Genomic DNA, 12,893 nt, shown 5'->3' with positions numbered 1-12,893 from the left:
TTGCCCGGCATCGTGGGAGACGCCGCTTGCCACCCCCCTGCGTCACCGACCGTCCCCCGGCGCGGCAGCGGCACGAGGCGGCAGGCAGCGGCGCGGTCGTTGGCACCTTTATTGGGAGATGCCGGGGGGGGGCTGCGGCGGTGCCCCCCCGGGGCGGGCAGAGCCCGTGGGGTGCCGGGGGGGGGGTCAGGAGGGCGTCGCGGCCGGGCGCTTGGCGCGGTGACGGGCGTACTTGAAGCTCTGCAGCGGGTTGGCGGTGCCGCGGGCCTGGAGAAGGAGGGGGGGGGAAAGCAAAGCGGCGTTGGACCCCCAGCAGCGAGGGGGGGTCCCGGGGGGGGTCCGCGTGCTGCGCTCACCGTCGAGGCACCGCGACGCCTGGCACCGGCGTGCGGCAGCTGCAGCCACTTGCGCTTCTTGCTGCTGGGGTTGGTGACGCCGCGGAGGCTGGGGGGCACTGCGGGCGGAGAGCGGCGGGTCGGGGGGGGCGGCGGGGTAAGGGGGTCCGCGACCCCCCCCCTGGCGTCCCCCCCCGGCCGTACCCAGGTAGTCAGGCACGTTGCGGAGCTGCGGTTTGATGATGGCGGGGTGCAGGGGCTTGTCGTGGCGCAGGACGTGCAGGTCGCGGGGGTTGTCCTCGAAGTACGCCTGGGTGCCGAGAAGCAGGGGGGTGGCAGCACCCACCGCCCGCGGACCCCCCCACCCACGGACCCTCCCCACCCACGGACCCCCCACCCGCGGCGTTACCTTCAGCTTCTCCGAGTTGAGCAGCTCGTCCTTGATCTCCCGCAGCCGGGCCTCCTTCACCACCTGCTTGGTGACGGAGCGCATGGCGTCCTGGGGTGACAAAATGGGGGGGGGGGGTCACAGCCTGGCACCCCCCCCCCGAACCCCCAAACCAGCCCTGCCGGCACCCCGCGGCGCTGCCAGCGCCCACCTACCCGGCAGCGGTACCGCAGCCCCTCGATCTCCTCCGTGGTGAACTTGTAGGGCTGCAGCATGGACTCGCCGTTCTCTGGGGACACGCGGGGACAACGTGGGGTCACCCCCACCCTCGCTCCCGACACCCCACGCCCCCCCCAACCCCCCCCGAAGCGACGCGGGGTCCCCCCGACCTGCGGCGAGCGCGTCCTCGATGCGGGCCAGGCCGTCCTGCTCCTCGGGCAGCGCGAAGGTGAGCGCCGTGCCGGGGTTGTTGGCGCGAGCCGTCCTGCGGGCGCGGAGGGGACGCGGCGGTGGGACACGGCGGTGGCACGGGCACCCCCAGGGCACCCCCGGGACCGCCCCCTGCCGCGCCCCCTCCCCACCTGCCCACGCGGTGGATGTAGGACTCGACCGTCGGCGGGACGTCGAAGTTGATGACGGCGGCCACGTTCTGGAAGTCGATGCCGCGCGCGACGCCGTACTCCGGGTCCTTGCCCTTGCTGGGGGGGGGACACACACAGAGGAGGTGTTGGGGACCCCCGAGGACACGGGGACAGCCCAGGCGAGGGGACATCTGGGACACCGGCACCCCCGCGGGCGCAGGGGATCCCTGTGGGTACGAGGACACGCTGGGCACCAGCACCCGCAGGGAGACGCCGGGCACGATGACCCCAGCGCCGCGGGGACGGGCAAAGGGAGCCCCGGCGCAGAGGGAGAGGGGACACGCTGGCATGGGGTCCCCCACAGCCACCCACAGCCCCCCAGGCAAGAGAAACCCCCTCGCCCAGGCACTGGGGACAGGGACGTCCCCACGGGCAGGGGACCTGGGTGGGGACAGGGACACCCCCCAAATCTGGGCCATGTCCCCGGGGCTGAGCCCTGCCCAGGGGCGGTGGACGGTGGCCCCGGTGACGCGGTGGCAGCGGCGGGGCTCACCTGGGGGCCGTGCCCCCCCGTTTCCGGCGCGGGGGCTGCTCGGCCGGCCCGGCCAGCGCCTCCTCGTCGGTGGCCACGATGTAGTCGTAGATGCCCCGGTTGAACTGGGTGATCACGTGGCACCTGGGGACGAGGCGGGCGCCCGTCAGCGTCCCCGCTGCGGGCACCCCTTCGCTGGCTGCAGCCCCCCCAACGCACAGGAACCCCCACCCTTCCTCCACGGGCACCCCACGCCCTCCTGGGACCCCCCCCACCCCGGGGTGGCCTTACCCCCGCGGGCGTTTCCCCTGGCACCCCATTTCCTCACGCGCCCCCTGTCCCAAGGAGCTTTCCCCCACCCCAACACTGCTCCTCGCCCTCTCCCGCAAACCCCCAGCTCCACGGGGCACCCCGTCACCCCTGGACCCTCCCCGGACACCCCGCGCCCTCCTGGGACCCCCCCCCCCACCCCGGGGTGGCCTTACCCCCACGGGTGTTTCCCCCGGCACCCCATTTCCTCGCACACCCCCTGCCCCCAGGAAGCTTTCCCCCACCCCAACGCTGCCCCTCTCCTGCAAACCCCCAGCTCCACGGGGCACCCCGTCAGCCCCCGGACCCTCCCCAGGCACCCCGTTTCCCTCCCCACCACCCCAGGGTGACCTTACCCCTGCAGGCACACCCCCTGTCCCCAAGGAGCACCCCGCTTTCCCCCGCCCCGACGCTCCCCCTCTCCCGCAAACCCCCAGCTCCACAGGGCACCCCAGCACCCCCTGGACCCTCCCCGGACACCCCGCGCCCTCCTGGGACCCCCCCCCCACCCCGGGGTGGCCTTACCCCCACGGGTGTTTCCCCCGGCACCCCATTTCCTCGCACACCCCCTGCCCCCAGGAAGCTTTCCCCCACCCCAACGCTGCCCCTCTCCTGCAAACCCCCAGCTCCACGGGGCACCCCGTCAGCCCCCTGGACCCTCCCCAGGCACCCCGTTTCCCTCCCCACCACCCCAGGGTGACCTTACCCCTGCGGGCACACCCCCTGTCCCCAAGGAGCACCCCGCTTTCCCCCGCGCCCCAATGCTCCCCTCTCCCACAAGCCCCCAGCTCCATGGGGCACCTCATCACCCGCCAGACCCTCCCCGGGCACCCCGTTTCCCTCCCCGCCACCCCAGGGGCACCCCGGGGGGGCTCACCGGGAGCGGGCGGGCAGCTCGGAGTTGAGGGCGCAGGCGGCGATGCCGAACTGCTCGAGGAAGAGCTTGAGGCGATAGCAGCGGGCGAGGGTGCCGACGAAGAGCAGGGCGCGGCCGCGCAGCAGGCCCAGCTTCAGCAGGGCGCACAGCAGCAGGAACTTGTCCTCCTCGGTGCCGCAGCGCACGGCGAACTGCCGCAGCTGGGCGCTGCCGGGCAGCCGGGGCTCCGGCGGGCGCACCGTCACCTGCGCCCGCAGCCGCAGCGTTGGGGGGGGATGTGGACGCGGGCACGGGGCACCCCCCGGCACGCCCCAGCGGCTGCCGTACCGCCGCACGTCCCCCCAGAACGCGGTGGGTGCTGCGTTCCCACCTCCTCGTGTCTCCCCCCACCTCTGGGCACCCCAAACCCCCTCTCAGGCCCCCCACGGGCCCCTCATCCTCCCCTCACGCCCCCAGCGCTCACTCACCAGTGTCAACCATACCCCGTGTCCCCCCCCATCTCTGGGTCTCCCAAATCTCCCCTCGGTGTCCCCCCAGGCACCCCTGGCCTCTGCCCGGGCCCCCCAGCACCCACTCACCACCATCCACCATACGTCCCCCAGAACCCTGTGGGTGCTGCGTTCCCACCTCCCCATGTCCCCCCCCACCTCTGGGTCCCACAAACCTCCCCTCGGGCCCCCCCAGCGCCCACTCACCAGCATCCACTGTACCCCATACGTCCCGCCAGAACCCGGTGGGTGCTGTGTTCCCACCTCCTCGTGTCTCCCCCCCACCTCTGGGCACCCCAAACCCCCTCTCAGGCCCCCCACGGGCCCCTCATCCTCCCCTCACACCCCCCAGCGCTCACTCACCAGTGTCAACCATACCCCGTGTCCCCCCCCATCTCTGGGTCCCCCAAATCTCCCCTCGGTGTCCCCCCCAGGCACCCCTGGCCTCTGCCCGGGCCCCCCCAGCACCCACTCACCACCATCCACCATACCCCATACGTCCCCCCAGAACATGGTGGGTGCTGCGTTCCCACCTCCCCATGTCCCCCCCCACCTCTGGGTCCCACAAACCTCCCCTCGGGCCCCCCCAGAACCCGGTGGGTGCTGTGTTCCCACCTCCTCGTGTCTCTCCCCCACCTCTGGGCACCCCAAACCCCCTCTCAGGCCCCCCACGGGCCCCTCATCCTCCCCTCAGGCCCCCCCAGAGCTCACTCACCAGTGTCAACCATACCCCATGCCCCCCCCCCACCTCTGGGCCCCCCAAACCTCCCCTCGGTTCCCCCCCAGGCCCCCCCAGCACCCGTTCACCGGCATCTGCCGTACCCCATACGTCCCCCCAGAACCATGTGGGTGCTGCGTTTCCACCTCCCCATGTGCCCCCCCACCTCTGGGCCCCCCAAACCTCCTCTCAGGCCCCCCCACAGGCCCCGCAGACCTCCCCTCGTGCCCCCCCCCCCGCCTCTCCCCGGCCCCCCCGGCGCCCGCTCACCGGGTTGTGCAGCACCAGCTCCTTGAGGGCCTCCACCTCGGGGCTGAAGGTGGCCGACATGAGCAGCGCCTGGTAGATCTTGGGGAGGTGGCTGGGGGGGCGCGGGGCGGGGGGCTCAGTGCCAGCCCCCCCCGGGCAGGGGGTGACAGAGTCCCCCCCAGCCCTTGGCACCAGGCCTGGCCATGCCCAGGGCCCCGCCTTGAGCCCCACAGTGACCCCCAGCCTGGGCAATGCGCCCGTAAATGCACCCCCCCCCCCAGCTCTGCAAGTGCCCCTCATGTCCTCCAGCCCCACAGTGCCCCACAGCCCTGGCGCTGCCCCCCAGACCCTCACAGTGCTCCCCAAAACCAGGGCTCTGCACCCCAAAGCCCCTGACTGTGTCCCCCAAACCCTCAGTGCTCCCCAAACCCCTGACTGTGTCCCCCAAACCCTCAGTGCCCCCCAATTTCTCCAGTCCCAGCAGAGCCCCCCAGCCCTGGCAGCATCCCCCAAACTCTCACGACACCCCCAAACCCAGGCAGTGCCCCCCAAACCCTCAGCACCCCCAAACCCCAGGCAATGCCCCCCACACCCTCAGCATCCCTCGAATCCCAGGCAGTGAACCCCGAACTCTCACCATCCCCCAAACCCTTAGCTGTGCCCCCTAAACCCTCAGTGCCCCCCATGTTCTCTGGCCCCACCAGTGCCCCCCAGCTCCGGCAGCATCCCCCAAACCCCCACAACACCCCCAAACCCTCAGCATCCCCCAAACTCCAGGCACTGCCCCCCAAACCCTCACAGCACCCCAAACCCTCAGAGCTCCCCCAAACCCCAGGCAGTGCCCCTCAAACCCTCACAGCACCCCCAAACCCCAGGCATTACCCCCCAAACCCCCACAGCACCCCCAAACCCTCAGAGCTCCCCCAAACCCCAAGCAGTGCCCCCCAAACCCTCACAGCACCCCCAAACCCCAGGCATTGCCCATTGCCCCCCAAACCCTCACTGTACCTCCAAACCCTCACAGCTCCCCCAAACCCCAGGCAGTGCCCCCAAACCCTCAGCACCCCCAAACCCCAGGCAGTGCCCCTCACAACCTCCAGCCTCGGCACTGACCCCCCAAACCCCTGGCAGTGCCCCCCAAACCCCTGGCAGTGCCCCCCAGCCCCCCGGGCCCGGCCGCCCCTCACCACAGCAGCGCCTTGATGTCCTCGCTGAAGCCGAAGGAGAGCAGCAGATCGGCCTCATCCAGCACCAGCAGCTCCAGTGAGTGCCGCAGGCTGAGGCTGCGGGCGCCCACGTGCGCCAGCACCCGTCCCGGTGTGCCCACCACCACGTCCGGCTTCTCCATCAGCACCGGCCTGGAAACGCACCGCGTCACCCCGCTTCTGCCACCAACCCCCCCCCCGCCTGCTGGGGGACACCCGGGCGCCCGGGACGGGGCGGGGGTGAGCTTACCGCTGGGCACTGAGCTCGGTCTGGGCGCAGAGGTCGGCCACCCGCACGTCGCGGGCGCAGAAAGCTGCCAGCTGCCGCAGGCTGCGCACCACCTGCTGCCCCAGCTCCGTGGAGGGCACCAGCACCAGCGCCCGCACTGCCTGCGCCGCCGCCACCGCTCCCTGCGCCCGGCCGCCGGCACCCAGAGCTGCCACCAGGCTCCACGGAGCCCACCCACAGCCCGGCACCCCGCAGAGCCCACGGAGCCCACCCACCGCCCAGCACCCATGAAGCCCGCCCACCCACACCCCAGCACCCCGTGGAGCCCATGGAGCCCACCCATGCCCCAGCACCCCATGGAGCCCACCCACGGCCCAGCACCCGCGGAGCCCACCCACAACCCAGCACCCCATAGAGCCCACGGAGCCCACCCATGATCTAGCACCCCGTGGAGCCCACCCAAGGCCCAGCACCCAGTGGAGCCCATGGAACCCACCCGTGCGCCAGCACCCTGTGGAGCCCACCCACGGCCCGGCACCCCACGGAGCCCACAGAGCCCACCCACGCCCCAGCACCCCATGGAGCCCACCCACGCCTCAGCAACCCACAGAGCCCACCCATGCCCCAGCACCCCTCAGAGCCCATGGAGCCCACCCGTGATCTGGCACCCCATGGAGCCCACCCACGCCCCAGCACCCCATGGAGCTCACCTATGGTCCAGCACCCTGCAGAGCCCACCCACACCCCGGACCCCACTGAGCCCACGCACCCCACAGAGCCCACACACCCCATGGATCTCACCCACACCCCAGCACCCCACGGAGCCCGTGTGCCCCACGATGACCACCCCTGCCAGCAGACCCCCCCGTGCCCCCCCGCCCCACGGTGCCCAATCCTCTCTACACAGTCCACGGTGCCCCCACGCCACCACCCCCATGGCCCCCAGCCCTGCCCGCCCGCCCCCGGCGCCCCTCTCACCGCCTTGACTTGCAAGAGGTGCTGCAGCAGCGGCAGCCCGTAGGCCGCCGTCTTCCCGGAGCCGGTCCTGGCCCGGGCCAGCAGGTCTCGGCCCTCCAGCGCCAGGGGAATGGCCTGGGCCTGGATGGCGGTGGGGGAGGCCCAGCCCAGCTCCGCCACCGCCTGCCGGTACCAGGATCATCACTTGAGGGCTCCGGGACCGCGGCCCCCACCGCCTCCCCCCCGATCGACCCCGCTGTCCCGGCCCCCAGGGCCTCCCCCCCCCTCCCTGAGGGGATCCTCCTGTCCCGTCCCGTGTCCCCCCCCCCGGCCTCAGGCCACCTCCCGCTACGAGATCCCGGCCTCCGGGCCCCTCTCCCACTGTGAGCCTTCCCCCCCTGCCCCAGAGCCCGCATCCCGCCGCGATCCGGCGCCCGGCGCACCCGCAGCAGCCGCCCGTCCAGCCCCATGTGCTCAAACCCCGCCGGCGCCTCCGCCATGGCTGCCATGACGGCCGCTCCGCCGACCACTGCGCCTGCGCGCTGCTCCCCGCCCACCGAGACTTCCGCCGCGCGCGCAGAGCGGCCGCCACGAGAGCAGCAAGCCGACGCGCCGCCCCCTAGCCGTGGAGGACCGAGCAGCACCCTCCTAAAAAACTCAAGCCGCGAGCCCAGTCGGACCCCAAAAAAACCTTTATTTTCCCCCAAAACGCGACCGCGGGGGCCGGCCCCCGCCCTCCCCGAGGACAGGCAGGGCCCCCCTCGACCCGCCCACCACCCCCCGGGGCGGGGAAAGGAGGGGGGCTACACCAGCTTCTTGGCCTCGAAGAAGCTCTTGAGGTGTCTCATCTGCCAGATGCCGGTGAGGATGAGGATGATGGTCTGGGCGATGGACCACCACAGCACCCGCTGGTTGGTGCTCTCGCTTGTCATGCGGAAACGCTCCTCCCGGTACTGACGGGGAACGGGGAAAATAAATAAACAAAGAGCTGGGGGGGTCGTGGGGGGTTTTCCCCCCGCCCCGGAGCCCCCTCCTCACCCGCTGGTAGTTCTGCTCCTTCTGGATCTGCTCGACCTGGTCGAGGAGCTGGCGGGCGCGGAGCTGCAGCTCCGTCAGCTTGTCCTTGGCGGCGATTTCGGGGTAGTTGTTGGTGTGTTCGCCCACCTGGATATCCAGGTGCACCCGCTGCGGGGCCAGAGAGGGGTCAGCGGACCCCCGCCGCCGCTGACACCCCCCTCCCTGGGCACGGGGCCCCCCCCGAATTACCAGTTTGCCGCCGGCAAAGAGCGCCATGCGGGTGGAGTTGGAGTGGAGGCAGATCTGGTGCTCGCCCGGCGTGTGGGAGGTGAAGGTGAAGCGGCCCTCGGAGCCGTACTGTCGCGACAGCACCACCTGCGCCGGGACGTGGCCGCCGTCACCCAGCGCCCGCCCTGGGGGGCACCCGACAGCCCCCACGGAACCCCTGCCCTGCCTGGTGCGGCACACCGGGCTCCCCAGAGACCCCCTGCCTGTGTTGGGGGGCACACTGTGCACCCCACGAACCCTGCACCCCAGCCTGCAGCCACCCAGAGACCCCCTGTCACAGCTGGGGAACCCCCCGTATGCCCCAGGGGACCCCACACCCAGGCAGGTGAGCACCCCATGCACCCCAGGGACCCCCTGCCCTGGTTGATGGGCACCCCAAGGACCCCTCTACTGCAACCAGCAGGCACCCTGTCCTCCCCAGGGACCCCCACACCCAGGCCGGTGGGTGCCCTCTGTACCCCAGGGATACCCTACCCCAACTGGAGGACACCCCATAAGCCCCAGGGACCCCACACTCAGGACAGTGGGCACCCCATGCACCCCAGGGACCCCCTGCCCTCGTTGGCAGGCACCCTAGGGACCCCCACTCCCAGGCTGGTGGGTGCCCTCTGCACCCCAGGGACCCCCTGCCCCAGCTGAAGGACACCCCATACACCCCAAGGACCCCACACTTTGGACAGTGGGCACCCCATGCATCCCCTGCCCTTGCTGGCAGGCACCCCATGCACCCCCCACTCCAGCCGGCAGGCACCCCAGGGACCCCCACACCCAGGCTGGTGGGTGCCCCACGGACCCCCTTCCCCCCATTGGCAGGCACCCCATGCACCCCAGGGACCCCCCGCCCCAGCCAGCAGGCACCCCAGGGACCCCAGAAAACCCCATCCCCAGGCTAGCAGGTGCCCCCTGCACCCCAGTGACCCCACCCAGGGCTGGTGGGTACCCCAAGCCCCCTACCCAGCGACCCCTCCCCAGGCCGGCGGGTGTCCGAGCCGCCCCCCCCCCAAGCCCCTCACCTTGCCGTCAGGGTCCTTCACCTCCACGTGCATGCCCAGCCCGGGGGTGGAGGGCAGGAACGACTCCGACTGCTTGTCCCACAGCTGCGTCCGGTAGTTCCCTGCGGGGGGGGGGGGGGGGGGGGCGGCGGGTCGGAACGGGCCCACCCCCCCCCCCCCCCCCCCCCCCGCAAGTCTCCTGCCCCTCCCCGCCCCCGCCGTCCCTGAGGGTTTCCCCACTGCCCCCCCCCCCGTGCTCGTGTGCTCGCTCTCCCATCGCCCCTCCCGCCCCCCCCCCCCCGGCACCCGCGGCCTCCCCGCCGGCCCCTCACCGATCACCATGGTCTCATCCGGGATCTCCTCGATGAAGCAGCGTTTCTCGGTCTCGCCGATGTGGAAGTAGAGGCCGTGGGCGCTCCAGGCCGCCAGCACCAGGGCGGCAAACGCCGCCCTCAGCGCCGCGCCAGCCGCCATGGCCCACGTCCCCCCCCCCTCCTCCGCCCCGGCCCGGCGGGGGCCGCATTGCGCATGCGCCGCTTTACCCCGTGCCGCACTGCGCATGCGCACCCGCCTGCCGCCACACACTGCGCATGCGCCGCTCCCCGGCGGCCACTCGCTGGTCCCCACGCCGCACCTACGGGTGCCCGCTGGGTTCCCATCAGCGGCGGCCCCGCCTCGCTTCACTGCGCATGCGCCGCTGCCGCAGTGGCAGGTGCCTGCGCAGCGCCGCCCCGCCCCGGTGGCGGAGCGGGGAGGGCGACGTCCCCCAGCGCTGAGGTTGCCAGTTCGAGCCCCGCCTGGGCCAGGTCCGACGGGCCCGGTGACCCCCGTCCGTGTCCCGGTGCCCCCTCCCGGGGCGATCGCCCTCCTTCGCCACCCCGGTCCGTGCCAAGCGCTTCAGCGGGGCGGAGCCAGCCTCCTTCCCACCCCCCCAGCAGTGTGGCAACACCACCGCCACCCTCCTTCCTTCCTTCTTCCCAGCCGCCGCGCCGGGGCTTGGCCAGGGTGGGGGGTCCCATGGGTGAGCGGGTGACAGGGGACCCCCTGGGAAGGGCCTGGGCGAGGCGGGAGGGGAAGCGGAACCGACGGGGACGGTTGCGCCACGGGGCAGCCCCCGCCTCCGCCGGCCGGAGGGTTCGGGAGGGGTTATAAAGGCGCGGGGGGCGCGGGCGGCGAGCGTGGGGACGCCATGGCGCACCAGCCCGCCCTCACCCTCGCCCTCCTCCTCCTCTGCGCAGAGGCCGAAGGCTTCGCCCCCTGCCACGCGCCCGCCCTGCAGACCAAAGTCTTCCAGTATCGGTGAGTGGGGGGGGGGAGCACCCGTGGGTGACACCTCGGGGAGCGGGGGGGGTCACGCTGTCCCCGCTGTCCCCTCTGTCCCCGGAAGCATCTGGGACGTCAACCAGAAGTCCCTTTACCTGCGCAACGACCAGCTGGTGGCTGGGCATCTGCAAGGGGCCAACGCCGCGCTGGAAGGTGAGCGGGGGGACGTGGGGACACGGTGGGGGGACACCAGGCACACCTTGATGGCCCCTGCGTGTCCCCACCCCACCTCAGAGAAGGTGTTTTGGGTGCCCAACCGCGCCTTCGAGCCCGCCCGGCTGCCCGTCATCCTGGGCATCCAGAATGGCACCCGCTGCCTGGCCAGCCCCCCCGCCAGCCAGCCCACCCTGCAGCTGCAGGTCAGGGGACATGTGGGGACAGGGACACCGCGGGGATGGGGACGCGGCGGGAATGCCAGAGGGATGGGGACACCAGAGGGGTGGGGAAACCATGGGGATGGGGACACTGTGGGGATGCCAGAGGGATGGGGACACCACAGGGATGGGGACGCTGTGGGGATGCCAGAGGGATGGGGATACGGTGGGGACAGGGACACCAGAGGGATGGGGACATCAGAGGGATGGGGAACACCAGAGGGACAGGGACACTGTGCGGACATCACAGGGGTGGGGACACCACAGGGACAGGGGTACCATGGGGACGGGGACACTGCGGGAACACCACAGGGATGAGGACACATGGGGACAGGGACGCCATGGGGATGGGGACACCAAAGGGATGGGGACATTGAAGGGATGGGGACGGGGATGCCAAAGGGCTGGGGACACCAGAGGGCTGGGGACACCACGGGGACGGGGACACCAAAGGGATAGGGACACCATGGGGATGTGAATGCCAATGGGATGGGGACATTGAGGGGATGGGAACATGGTGGGGGACACCAAAGGGATAGGGACACCATGGGGATGTGAATGCCAATGGGATGGGGACATTGAGGGGATGGGAACATGGTGGGGACACCAAAAGGATAAGGACACCATGGGGACGAGGACACCATGGGGACGAGGACACCATGGGTCTGGGGACGCCAAAGGGCTGAGGACACCATGGGGATGGGGACACCACAGGGATGGGAAAGCACAGGGATGGGGATGCCAAAGGGCTGGGGACACCACAGGGATTGGGACACCATGGGGATGGGAATGCCAATGGGATGGGGACACCAAAGGGATGGGGACATGATAGGGACACCAAGGGATAAGGGGGATAAGGACACCATGGGGATGAGGACACCACAGGGATGGGGACACCATGGGGACGGGGATGCCAAAGGGCTGGGGACACCGTGGGGCTGGGGACACCAAGGGGATGGGACACCATGGGGCTTGGGGACACCACGAGGACGGGGACACCAGGGGACGGGGACACCGAAGGGCTTGGGACATGGAAAGGACGAGGCGGCCGCGGAGCCGACGGCAGACCCCGGCGGCACGGCCACCCCGCCCGCAGCCGGCTGCCGGTGACGCCGCGCCGCGGGTGCCCGCCGCAGGCCGCCGACATCCGGGCGCTGCCGCAGGCCGGGGCCGCCTCGGCCGCCTTCACCTTCTTCCGCTCCTACAAGGACGGGCTCTGGCGCTTCGAGTCGGCCGCCAACCCCGGCTGGTTCCTCTGCACCGCTGCCCGCGGCCACCAGCCCCTGGGGCTGTCCGCCGCCCCGACGCCGGCCACCTCCTCGACTTCTACTTCCAGCTCTGCTGAACCCCGGCGGTGGGGACGTCCCCACCCCGGGGACGGTGCCATCCCCCCCGGGACAGTGACATCCTCACCCCAGGGACGGTGCCATCCCCCCCGGGACGGTGTCATCCTCACCCCAGGGACGGTGCCATCCCCCCCGGGATGGTGACATCCTCACCCCAGGGATGGTGACGTCCTCACCCTGGGGACGATGCCATCCCCCCCGGGATGGTGCCATCCCCTCTGGGACGGTGCCATCCTCACCCCGGGGACGGTGACATCCCCGCGGGGATGTGCTATCCTCACCCCCGTGATGCTGCCATCCTCACCCTGGGGATGGTGACATCCCCGTGGGAATGGTGCCATCCCCACCCTGGGGACGGTGCCATCCCTGCGGGGACAGTGAAATCCCCACCCTGAGGACGATGCCATCCCCCCGGGACGGTGCCATCCTCACCAGGACAGTGCCATCCTCACCCTGGGGACGGTGATATCCCTGCGGGGACGGTGACATCCCCATGCTGGGATGATGCCATCCCCACGGGGACGCTGCCATCCTCACCCAAGGACAGTGCCATCCCCCCTGGGACGGTGCCATCCTCACCCCGGTGATGGTGACATCTTCCCTCCGGCGATGGTGAAATCCTTGCCACCCGGGGATGGTGACATCTCCCCGGGGATGGTGACATCTCCCCGGGGACGGTGCCATC

General features: G+C 71.5%; 3 protein-coding genes across 3 annotated transcripts; 1 reads left to right on the top strand and 2 right to left on the bottom strand.

Annotated features, from left to right (window-relative positions):
- Positions 1 to 95: 95 nt before the first annotated feature.
- DDX56 (DEAD-box helicase 56) lies at positions 96 to 7,392 on the bottom strand. Its single transcript, XM_075444868.1, has 14 exons — positions 7,312 to 7,392; positions 6,890 to 7,051; positions 5,933 to 6,093; positions 5,665 to 5,835; positions 4,499 to 4,589; positions 3,023 to 3,267; positions 1,858 to 1,980; positions 1,305 to 1,421; positions 1,113 to 1,207; positions 939 to 1,012; positions 745 to 834; positions 540 to 645; positions 357 to 454; positions 96 to 267 (listed from the first exon to the last, which is right to left on the bottom strand). The coding sequence occupies exons 1-14, from the start codon at positions 7,375 to 7,377 to the stop codon at positions 187 to 189; spliced, it is 1,680 nt and encodes a 559-aa protein (XP_075300983.1). The 5' UTR covers positions 7,378 to 7,392; the 3' UTR covers positions 96 to 186.
- A 153-nt stretch (positions 7,393 to 7,545) lies between these two features.
- On the bottom strand, positions 7,546 to 9,741 carry TMED4 (transmembrane p24 trafficking protein 4). The gene is made up of 5 exons (XM_075444870.1): positions 9,498 to 9,741; positions 9,187 to 9,287; positions 8,135 to 8,260; positions 7,907 to 8,053; positions 7,546 to 7,821 (listed from the first exon to the last, which is right to left on the bottom strand). Exons 1-5 carry the CDS (start codon positions 9,724 to 9,726, stop codon positions 7,672 to 7,674), a joined length of 753 nt encoding a protein of 250 aa, XP_075300985.1. The 5' UTR covers positions 9,727 to 9,741; the 3' UTR covers positions 7,546 to 7,671.
- A 487-nt stretch (positions 9,742 to 10,228) lies between these two features.
- LOC104339490 (interleukin-36 receptor antagonist protein-like) lies at positions 10,229 to 12,284 on the top strand. The gene is given in 5 exon segments (XM_075444871.1): positions 10,229 to 10,464; positions 10,553 to 10,641; positions 10,723 to 10,847; positions 11,999 to 12,152; positions 12,155 to 12,284. Coding segments are annotated over 5 exon segments (531 nt in total). The 5' UTR covers positions 10,229 to 10,354; the 3' UTR covers positions 12,208 to 12,284.
- Positions 12,285 to 12,893: the final 609 nt, after the last annotated feature.

The sequence above is a fragment of the Opisthocomus hoazin genome, chromosome 28 (genome assembly GCF_030867145.1).
Source record: "Opisthocomus hoazin isolate bOpiHoa1 chromosome 28, bOpiHoa1.hap1, whole genome shotgun sequence".
Taxonomy (NCBI): Eukaryota; Metazoa; Chordata; class Aves; order Opisthocomiformes; family Opisthocomidae; genus Opisthocomus; species Opisthocomus hoazin.
This window is presented reverse-complemented; position numbering and strand designations above follow the sequence as displayed.

What these genes read in the sequence shown, in the direction of transcription:
- DDX56 (XM_075444868.1), bottom strand. Translation starts at nt 7,377, where the DNA reads ATGGCAGCCATGGCGGAGGCGCCGGCGGGGTTTGAGCACATGGGGCTG. An exon ending in GACATCAAGGCGCTGCTGTG is followed by an intron (nt 4,590 to 5,664) that starts GTGAGGGGCGGC and finishes GCGCCCCCCCAG; the next exon opens with CCACCTCCCCAAGATCTACC. An exon ending in GGCGTCGCGGTGCCTCGACG is followed by an intron (nt 268 to 356) that starts GTGAGCGCAGCA and finishes CTCCTTCTCCAG; the next exon opens with GCCCGCGGCACCGCCAACCC.
- TMED4 (XM_075444870.1), bottom strand. Translation starts at nt 9,726, where the DNA reads ATGCGCAGTGCGGCACGGGGTAAAGCGGCGCATGCGCAATGCGGCCCC. An exon ending in TCTTTGCCGGCGGCAAACTG is followed by an intron (nt 8,054 to 8,134) that starts GTAATTCGGGGG and finishes CTGGCCCCGCAG; the next exon opens with CGGGTGCACCTGGATATCCA. An exon ending in AGGAGCAGAACTACCAGCGG is followed by an intron (nt 7,822 to 7,906) that starts GTGAGGAGGGGG and finishes GTTCCCCGTCAG; the next exon opens with TACCGGGAGGAGCGTTTCCG.